The sequence below is a fragment of the Spermophilus citellus genome (genome assembly GCF_964194105.1).
Source record: "Spermophilus citellus genome assembly, chromosome: 2".
Classification (NCBI taxonomy): domain Eukaryota; kingdom Metazoa; phylum Chordata; class Mammalia; order Rodentia; family Sciuridae; genus Spermophilus; species Spermophilus citellus.
The window spans coordinates 207,125,391-207,135,912 of NC_138183.1; the positions used below are offsets into that span (position 1 = coordinate 207,125,391).

At 36.7% G+C, this 10,522-nt stretch overlaps 1 protein-coding gene across 1 annotated transcript; it reads right to left on the minus strand.

Moving 5' to 3' along the window:
• Positions 1–7,555: 7,555 nt before the first annotated feature.
• On the minus strand, positions 7,556–10,016 carry PTH (parathyroid hormone; the record flags this gene model as incomplete). The annotated part of the gene is made up of 3 exons (XM_081281809.1): positions 9,965–10,016; positions 7,905–7,995; positions 7,556–7,817 (listed from the first exon to the last, which is right to left on the minus strand). The coding sequence occupies exons 2-3, from the start codon at positions 7,988–7,990 to the stop codon at positions 7,556–7,558; spliced, it is 348 nt and encodes a 115-aa protein (XP_081137935.1). The 5' UTR covers positions 7,991–7,995; positions 9,965–10,016.
• Between the last annotated feature and the right edge of the window lie 506 nt (positions 10,017–10,522).

Below are 10,522 nucleotides of genomic sequence, written 5' to 3' on the forward strand. Positions count from 1 at the left end.
CATGTGCTGCTGAGAAAAAAGTGTAACTGTTTGATGTTGGGTGGTATATTCTATATATGTCAATTAAGTCTAGGTTATTAATTGTATTATTGAGTTTTATAGTTTTTTTATTTAACTTTTGTTTGGAAGATCTGTCCAGTGGTGAGAGAGGTGTGTTGAAGTCTCCCATAATTATTGCATGGTGGTCTATTAGACTCTTGAACTTGAGAAGAGCTTGTTTGATGAACATAGCTGCACCATTGTTTGGGGCATATATATTGATGATTGTTATGTCTTGTTGGTGTATGGTTCCCTTGAGCAGTATGTAGTGTCCTTCTTTATTCCTTTTGATTAACTTTGGCTTGAAGTCTATTTTATTTGATATGAGTATGGACACTTGTGCTTGTTTCCGAGGTCCATATGAGTGATATGATTTTTCCCAACCTTTCACCTTCAGGCTATGTATGTCTTTTCCTATCAATGCGTCTCCTGTAGGCAGCATATTGTTGGATCTTTTTTTTTGATCCATTCTATTAGCCTGTGTCTCTTGATTGGTGAGTTTAAGCCATTAACATTTAGGGTTATTATTGAGATATGGATTGTACTTTCAGCCATATTTGTTTATTTATGTTACTGAACATGGTTTGTTTTTCCTCTTTGATTATTTTTTCCCTTTACTGTACTACCTCCCGCTGTTGGTTTTCATTGTCATTTTCCATTTCCTCTTCCTGTAATATTTTGCCGAGGATGTTTTGAAGAGCTGGTTTTCTAGCTGTAAATTCTTTTAACTTTTGTTTATCATGGAAGGTTTTAATTTCATCTTCCATCCTGAAGCTTAATTTTGCTGGATACACAATTCTTGGTTGGAACCCATTTTCTTTCAGCGTTTGAAATATGTTGTTCCAGGATCTTCTAGCTTTCAGCGTCTGTGTTGAAAGATCAGCTGTTATCCTGATTGGTTTTCCCCTAAATGTAATCTGCTTCCTTTCTCTTGTAGCTTTTAAAATTCTCTCCTTATTCTGTATGTTGGGCATCTTCATTATAATGTGTCTAGGTGTGGATCTCTTATGATTTTGCACATTTGGTGTCCTGTAGGCTTCTAGGATTTGGGATTCTGTTTCATTCTTCAAGTCTGGGAAGTTTTCTCGAATTATTTCATTGAATAGATTGTTTATTCCTTTGGTTTGGAGCTCTGTGCCTTCCAGTATCCCAATGACTCTTAAGTTTGGTCTTTTAATGTTATCCCATATTTCTTGGATGTTCTGCTCATGGTTTCTTAACAGTCTTGCTGAGCTGTCTATGTTCTTTTCAAGTTGAAATACTTTGTCTTCATTGACTGATGTTCTATCTTCTAAGTGTTCTACTCTGCTGGTAGTACTCTCATTTGAGTTTTTAATTTGGTTTATTGCTTCCTGCATTTCTAGGATTTCTGTTTGTTTTTTAAAACCTCTAACTCCCTATATAGTTGATCTTTTGCTTCTTGGATTTGTTTATGTAATTCATTGTCAAAGTGATCTTTCATTGTCTGATTTTGCTGTCTAATGTCTTCCTTGAGACTCCAGATCATCTGAAGCATGTATATCCTGAATTCTTTATCTGACATTCCATCTGCTGCAGATATTACCTCTTCTAAAGTTGAGTTAACCTGCATTGCTTGTGGTCCTTTCTTTCCTTGTCTTTTCATACTGCTCATGTTTCTTTCTGCTTTGTGAAACTGTTGTGTTATTGAATTTCCCTCCCTATATATTTATATTGCTCTTGTATAGTTGCAAAGTGTCCCTTTTGTGGAGAAAGACAATGTTAACAGTTCTCGATATCAATAGTACATCATCTAAGCACACATTTTCCTTATTACTACATTTATAACTAGACTCTACGTCTACAAATGTTGGTTTCAATTATCGTTTACAAATATAGTCATTAGTTTCATGAAAGGCATACCGTTTCTAGTAGCTTGAAGAAAACTGAATTTCAGGTGTAGGATGTTATGTTTAGGGGGAAAGGAGCGAGGGTATGGGGTTAATCTAACTTAGTAACTTTGGAAAGCTCTAACCAATAGATGGGTAATTTATGGAAGAATGTATAGATTCAAATTCCTATCTGTATTTATAAGATTACCCTACTTATGAATAGTAATATTTAGGGGGTTGCAAGTGGGATAGAGGGAGTAAGAGGGAGGAAAAGAAATAACAAGGAAAGGAAGAGAAAAAAGAGAGTGGAAAAAGAAAATAAGAGAAAAAAGAAAAGAAAAAAAAGGGAGGAGGGAGGTGGAGCATATGCAATTCCTCTATAGTATATTATTCTGGTGTTTAAGTTGTTGAAGACCTTTTTCATGCACAATTTTTGGTTTCACATATGTTAAGGTTGAGAGGACCAGAGGGGGAAGGGTAGAGGAGACTGGATGAATGGATGAAAAGAGAGAGAGAAGAGAAAAAAAGAAAGAAAAAAAATGTCTCTCAGAACTCTGTTTTCATTTCTTCCAGTTGGTGGCTTTGTCTATTCCTAGCTTGAGTCTCTGGGTTCAGGATGGTGGTGGTAGTCAGTGTGAGAGGACTTGAGCTTCCACCTGCGGCTTCTCTACTCTTATTCTCTGAGATGTAAACCAGGTGCCTGATCCACTGCAGAACTGAGCTGGTAGCCACGCCAACCGGTTGGTGTGTTTTAAGGGTTGGTGGGATTTTCCAAGATGAGTTCCATCAGTTCTTCTCATAGGTTTTTGATGAGGTGGGGGTGTTGAGGAAACCTTATGTTTGTCAAGAGCTCAGTCAGGTGACCGTACAGGCGGGAGGCAGGGCCCCTCCTCCAGTTGGGGTGATCTGTCTACCGCCCAGGTGGGAGGCTGGGCTCCTCCAACTGGGGAGGTCTGTCTACCGAGCAGGCGGGCTGTTGAGCCCCTTCTCTGGGTCGCGTGGTCTGCCTACTGTGCAGGCGGGAGGCGGGAGGCTAGGCTCCTCCTCCAGCCTGGGTGGTCTGTCTACCATGCTGGCAGGTGCTGGGCCCTTTCTCCGGGTCTCATGGTCTGCCTACCGTGCAGGCGGTGGCTGGGCCCCTCCTCCACTTGGGGTGGTCTGTCTACCGCCAGTGCTATGTACTTATACATAATGTAGAAAGCAACACTGAGTGGTAACAATTATTTTTAGCTGTGTTATACTCTTATGGAACCACTACTATAAATGCTCTTCATCCCTGAATGAAACATCCTTAAACATCTATGACCTCATTCAGAGATTACTGTTTGACACAATTTCCATTTCATCTGCCCCATGCCATTTGGAGATGAAGAGCCAGGAAGGTCCTTTTACTTGTCTTCAGAATCTTGAAATAGCTTGCATCCAGAGGATCCAGACCAACATGGCCCTGGGGAATCTAGTAGCTGAGATCAAAGTGGGAATGCCCAAGCTGAAGATGTGCCGCTACATGCTGAGGTTCTATGTGAATATGGCTCTGGATACTGAAACACAACCAATGAATTCCTTATATTCTCTAATGACCTGCACAGTTATATTCTCACCTCCACAAGAGACACCAGAGAATGCTGAGATATTTATCACCTTAGGGCCTCTTACTTCACATGTGGATGGCACAATTGAAAGACGAAAGGGGAAGGAAAATCATATTAGTCCCTGTATATTTTCAGGAAATTTACAAGTCATGAAGAACCCTTCCTAGTCTCTTCAAACCTGTGGGTCTGGTTTCTGAGCCTCAATTAAGTAAATGAATTTTCTAGCTAGTATAGGAACCTGAATTGTGCTGCTTATAAACCTAAACATGCACAAGGTCAGGATTTTTCCAGACTGTGACCTGAAAACATGTAATTTCTCAACACCTCTGATGGTTACCATGTATACACCTTCACAATGAGACTACCTCAGAGCTTCTGTACCCACTCTTCTGACCTGGAATACCAACAGAGGGCGACATCATATAAGCCAGGAAGTTACAGGCAGTACAGTTTATGATGTCTACCCAGAAAGAAGAGCTTATGAGATAAAACTGCTGAGACATATACTCTCCAAGTATTCTGACATAACCAGGAGTATATAGGTTAAGGAAATATCCATTTGTTTATTTAAATGGAAGTTCTATCTAAGATTAGAATTGCAATAATAAATAATTGTTTTTAAGACCTGACTTAATTCTGAATACTACCTTGCCTGGAGGAAGTTGAGCAACTCAAGAGGCCCACAGTGTAAGATGTTTTCTTTCTTCCTCTTGAATGTTTCCCAGGGGCCACCTATGAGTTGTTGCTTCAGGATATACCCAAGAACTTGTTCCTGGAGTGCCTGGATTGTGTATTCATGAGCTCAACCCCTGAGGACTGGGGAAGAAAGTTTTCCTGTGTATATGCCCCAGGGATAGGAGAATCATGAGGCTGGAGATACTCAAAGAGATAGTGTTTCTAAGGATTAATTCAGGAGATGGAAGGAGAGTCAGGACTGCCCTTGCATGGACTGGAAGTTGACTCAAAAGGCACAGTGAAGTACTTTTTCAGCCCCCAGTCCAAAATTACATAAAATTTAAATAAACCTATGTTGACCTGGGAACTGAAGATGATTTTTAATGACTCTATAAAACTATAGCAAAATAGTAGATTATTTGATAGATGGTATTTGGAAAACTGATTGTTCTTATAAAACTAAGAACATAAATAAAACCTGAACATAACATTTTGCCATACACAAAATCAATACCTGAAAGTAAATATAAAACAAATATAAGAGATAATTTTGTACCCAGTATCTAAAAAAAGACTTCTTCTAGAAGAAATCCCCAAATACAAACAATAAAGCAAATAAATTATGTAATTAATTCTATGAAAATTAGCCATAAAACCTGGGCACAGTGGTGCATGCCTCTAGCCCCAGCACTAAGGAGACTGAAGCAAGAGGATTACTTGACAGCAGTATTAGCAGCCAGCCTCGACCAGAAAATGAGACTCTGTCTCAAAATAATAATAATAATAACAACAACAACAACATTTAAAACTTTCTGGGGCACTTAGAGAAAAATATTTGTGATGTTTATATGCAAACAGAAATTTGTCTTAGGAGACACAAACTCAAATTTAACAGAGCTAGAAAGCCGATACAAAAACTGACAAAGGATTAAAAAATAAGAAATTCAGAAAGAAGCCCAAATGGCCAACATGTAGACAGAAATTCAACCCACCAGTAATCAGAGATAGGCAAAAAAACGAACAAATGAAAACTACCACTTACATCCATAGCGTGACACATTTTATAAAGACATAATTTTAAACTGGAAGAGGGAATAAGAATCAGGAACATTTAGCTCTGGTGTAAGCAGAGCCTCTGCTTCTGTTCCATAAGTGATCTTGTGAAATTTAGATCCATTAACCCAATCAACAAATCAAAGTGACCTGAACAGACACTTCTCAGAAGAGGATATTCAATCAATCAACAAATACACGGAAAAAATGCTCACCATCTCTAGCAATCAGAGAAATGCAAATTAAAACTAGTCTAAGATACCATCTCACTCCAGTAAGAATGGCAGCCATTATGAAGTCAAACAACAACAAGTGCTGGCGAGGATGTGGGAAAACAGGCACACTCATACACTGCTGGTGGGACTGCAAATTGGTGCAGCCAATTTGGAAAGCAGTATGGAGATTCCTTGGAAAGCTGGGAATGGAACCACCATTTCACCCAGCTATTCCTCTTCTTGGTCTATACCCCAAAGACCTAAAAACAGCATACTACAGGGACACAGCCACATCAATGTTTATAGCAGCACAATTCACAATAGCTAGACTGTGGAACCAACCTAGATGCCCTTCAATGGATGAATGGATAAAAAAAAAAAGTGGCACATATACACAATGGAATATTACTCAGCACTAAAAAATAACAAGATCATGGCATTTGCAGGGAAATGGATGGCATTAGAGCAGATTATGCTAAGTGAAGTTAGCCAATCTCTAAAAAACAAATGCCGAATGTCTTATAAGGGGGTGACTCAAAATGGGGTAGGGAAGTAGAGCATGAGAAGAAGATTATCACTAAATAGGAAAGAGAGGTGGGAGGGAAAAGGAGGGAGAAGGGGAATTGCATGGACGATGGAAGGAGACCCTCATCGTTATACAGAATACATGTATGACAAAGTGAGGAAAAAAAAAAGTGTGTCACATTAGATTGGGTAGAGAGAAGTGATGGGAGGGAAGGGGAGGGGAAGGGGGCAATGGAAAGACAGCAGAATAAAATAGACATTATTATTGCTGTGGGTATATACATGACTTCATGACCAATGTGATTCTGCAACCTGTACACTCAGAAAAATGAGAAATCATACCCCATCTGATTCAAATGTATGATATGTCAAGTTCATTGTACTGTCATATGTAACTAATTAAAACAAATTTTTAAAAAGAAACTTAAAAAAAAAGAAAAGAAAAAGAAAATGCCCAGTTTTTTTAAAAAAAGAAATTTAGATCCATCATTGGTCACACTAGCCACATTTTAGGTAAATGCACATGTGGCTACCACGATGGACAGCGCAGACTGTGGACTATATCATCATAGAAAATTCTATCAGGCAGCACTGATCTAAAAAGGGTAGCTATTTTTTTTATATTTTATTTATTTTTTAGGTGTAGATGGACATACCACAATGCCTTTATTTTTATGTGGTGCTGAAGATCGAACCCGGGTCCCACCCGTGCTATGCGAGCGCTCTACAGCTGAGCCACAATCCCAGCCCAAGGGTGGCTCTTTATTGTACACTCCTTCAGTATTTTGTATTTTTCATACACAGGATTGACCAAAGTTAATAATGAATTAATGGCTAAATTATTGGCTTCATGAACACTTTGTCTACTATTGTATGCATACTACAGGACTGACAAGTACATCACAAGTAATGGACATTAAATAGGCACTTGTCAAAATAAAAAAAATATTACAATTGTCTCTCTTGAAATTTGGGGTTTGGAATACAGACATGGATTTAGAGAGAAACAAATGCTTTTGCACTCAAGTTTTAAAGTATTTTTTGCTCTTTTTCTCAGGAGAGCATTTCATTGTCTTTCCTGAAATGAAGAAGACAACAGTATCCAGTGAGAATTTGGGAAACTAGAACTTCGATATGAGAAATGGATTATGTTCAAAATATCAAATATGATTGAATTTTTTTGAAAAAATTTTTTCATTTTGTTCTTCCTACCCATGTCAATATAAACATTGGGGTGTTCACTATAACCCAAAAGACTTACTTTTAGCAAGAGAGAAACATTTCAGTACTTTTGATTCAAGATTAAATTTTTATTTTGCGTTATGAGGGAGACATGTGAAAATGTGCAATTTATTTCACAAGTTATGCACTACATACTTTTAAAAAGAATAGTAGAGAAAGAATGATCAAAAGAGCCCTTTAACGAATAACAGATTAAAATAATCAATTAATATTGCAGCCATCAGGTCTAGCAATGGATTATATGCAAAGTTTGGTAACAGTAGAAATATTGGCATTTGGTAGTCTTCGTGGAGTTTAGAAAAGTGAACAGTGTGTAATATTGTTGCCCTGGCTGTTCACAGCAGTGCTTTGATCACATCTGTATTCACTGGGATTTAGCTTTAATTAATACATCTACATCAGCTTTGTCTCCCTCCCCAAGACTTTTTGGGTGGTGATCAACAAGGATATTTTCCTCCTTTGGGGGGGATCTCTGGGAACCACCTTCTCCAGCACCTAGTGGAGCTCCAAGGCTAGGAAATCTGTGCACATCCTGCAGTTTCTTTCGCAGCCATTCTATCCTCTCCAGGGAGGCCAAGTATTTCCCCAGGTTGTGCATAAACTGTATTTCACTCACAGCTCTCTTCCTGGAAGAACAGAAATAGAGAGGACCACTCCGTTAGCTTCCCACTTATTCCATGCCTTCATCATGCAAAAGAGGTTGTAGTACTTACTTAATAGCTTTCCCATCCGTTCTTGTAAGAAAAACAATTGCAAGTATGACGATCATCACTTTTGCCATGTCTTTTGCAGACATCATCTTTACTAAAAGGAAAAGCAAAACTGAGTTATTTAAAAATATTCTAGTGTTCCAAACCATATAATATTGATAGTAGTTTCCAATTATAACCATATAATCAATCACAGAGTGTATAGTAATTAATTGGGTTGGTTTTTAGGAGAAGCTTTTGGAATCAGCCTCTTTATATAGGGAATACTTTAGTAACATCAGATACACACACACATACTCTGAGAAATTAGATTAATTTTCTTAAGTATTTTTTTGAGATTGCTTGTGCAGGTTTGAATATATGAATTTTAAGCCACATGATGAATAGAAGAGTTTTGTTTTGAGGATTCCCACACATTTTATGTTGGCTATACATAAATGCTTGAACAGGCTTGAAATTGCCTAGTCTTAAAATTAGGTAAATTGTTATCAATATTTACTTAGAAAATGTCATTTTCGTGATTAAACTTCATTTCAGGCACTAGCATAACAACCATAAATGCCAAATAGTAAAATCTGATTTTGAGGGTCTTACTGAATGAATGCACACTTCTGGCATTAAAAAGTACATATTAAAGCACTTAAAAATCACATAATTACTTATATGTGCATTTTGAGCTCTGGCTCTTAATAAAATGCTTATCTACACCTTATTTCTTCTACTTACTTCACTAACAAGTATGTTTGAGTATAACTTTTAGCTCTTTCCTCATTTAATCGTAAAAATTTTCATATTAATGAAAAAGATTTTGCCTTAATCTGCATTTCAATATTTGCAAAGGCATATTTATCAGTGCTTTTTTCTAAATGTTCACTGTTCTGTCTTTTAACAGACATGTTCAATGGCTATATACTTCTTTTTTTTTTTTCAGTGTTGGGGATGGAACCCAAGGCCTTGCTATGTAAGCACTCTTCCACTGAGCTGCATCCCCACCCCATAGGTACTCCTATTTTAAAGGTAGCATAAGAAAAAAATATAAGCATCAACATATCTATGCATGGAGCAACAAAAGACCATCTCTTTTTTGGGTTACGTTGGAAATATTCATTGCAGGTAGAGGATGAGTGGATCAAGTGTCTAATCCTAGCTTTGTTCCACTTCACCTAGTGACCTACAAATCTCTAATTTGTTTCCTTGTTCTTAAGAGGGAAATAGACTTCTTATAGAAATACCATTAATAAAAGCTTTAAAATGATGTTAAATATCTTTAAAATTCTTGCACTATTTAAAGTCCAGAAAAGTTTAAAAAGTTGTCATTTATATAAAAGGAAATAAACATTCAGCCATTAATGGTAGTTTTTTCAACCTGAGCTCTCTCAAAGTCATAAAATAAGCCATCTAGGTAAGGGTAGTCTGAAAGAAAAGTGAAATTTTACTCCACTTAACAAATATTCCTTTTTTAAAAAAAAATTTTAGTTGTAGATGGATACAATACCTTTATTTTATTTATTTTTGTGTGCTGCTGAGGATCGAACCCAGTGCCTCATGCATGCTAGGCAGGTGCACTACCACTGAGCTATAGCCCCAGCCCTTCCACTTAACAAAAATATATTATTTACATCTGAACTATTCATTCACTACCAGCCTGTTTATTTCAAAATTTTTATAGACTACTAAAGCATATAATGCAGAATATTCATTAATTTTCTATAATTTCAGAAGTTTTTTAAAAAGTTATCCCAAAAGGCTTTCATCACAAAAATAAATGACTTATATGCTTAGCATAAATTTATTCTATTGTTATATTTAATATTTAATGTAATTTAACCTCTTTAAAATTTAATCATGAACAAATAGCATATTTGTAGAAAACATGATTATCAAAAGTGTCATGTAATTTAAAGTGACAATTAAAAGAGGACTTACCAGACAACTTTAGAGAAGCCCTTCCTTCAGGTGAAATAGCAGCTGATGCTGTATTGATGTTCAGTGAACTTGAGGAGGCTGATGAAATGGGCTGCAGATCCTCAAGTGTGACTTTCGTATATGGTTCTTCTGCTCACCAAGAAGAGCTTATTTATTGTTGCAGATGATGTCACTCTTAATTCTCAGGATCTCAACTTTAGTCCAAACAGCCACACACCCCCATTGGGTGGTGCCCAGTCCTCTTAAGTTTTTGATAATTGGATAATAGAACAAAAACAACAGCGTGCTAGGGAAAAGGGCTTATGCAAACTGTTCTGACAAATGTTGAGTTGTACCACCTAGAAAAATTCTGGCTCAATTGATGATATTGAGTTTATACTTTACAAAAATTCTCATTCTGAAGATTTATGACAAAGTTATCTTACTTATGAATAAAATTTGAAGTAAAGTATAACCACATTATCAGTACAATTGTTATGATAATTAATCATATATGTTATGCTTATTTACAAGTCCTTTTCAACCACTCCATATTACCTTGATTATTTTCCCCCCAAAATTACAGTGCTTTTCTTAAAGGAAATGTTAAAAATGTTTGAAATGGCTTTTTATGCATAATTTTAAAAGCTTCAAAAGTAAATAATTCTAAAATTCATTTTATTCATGCATGTTAAGGTGTAGTAATAACTTTTGAT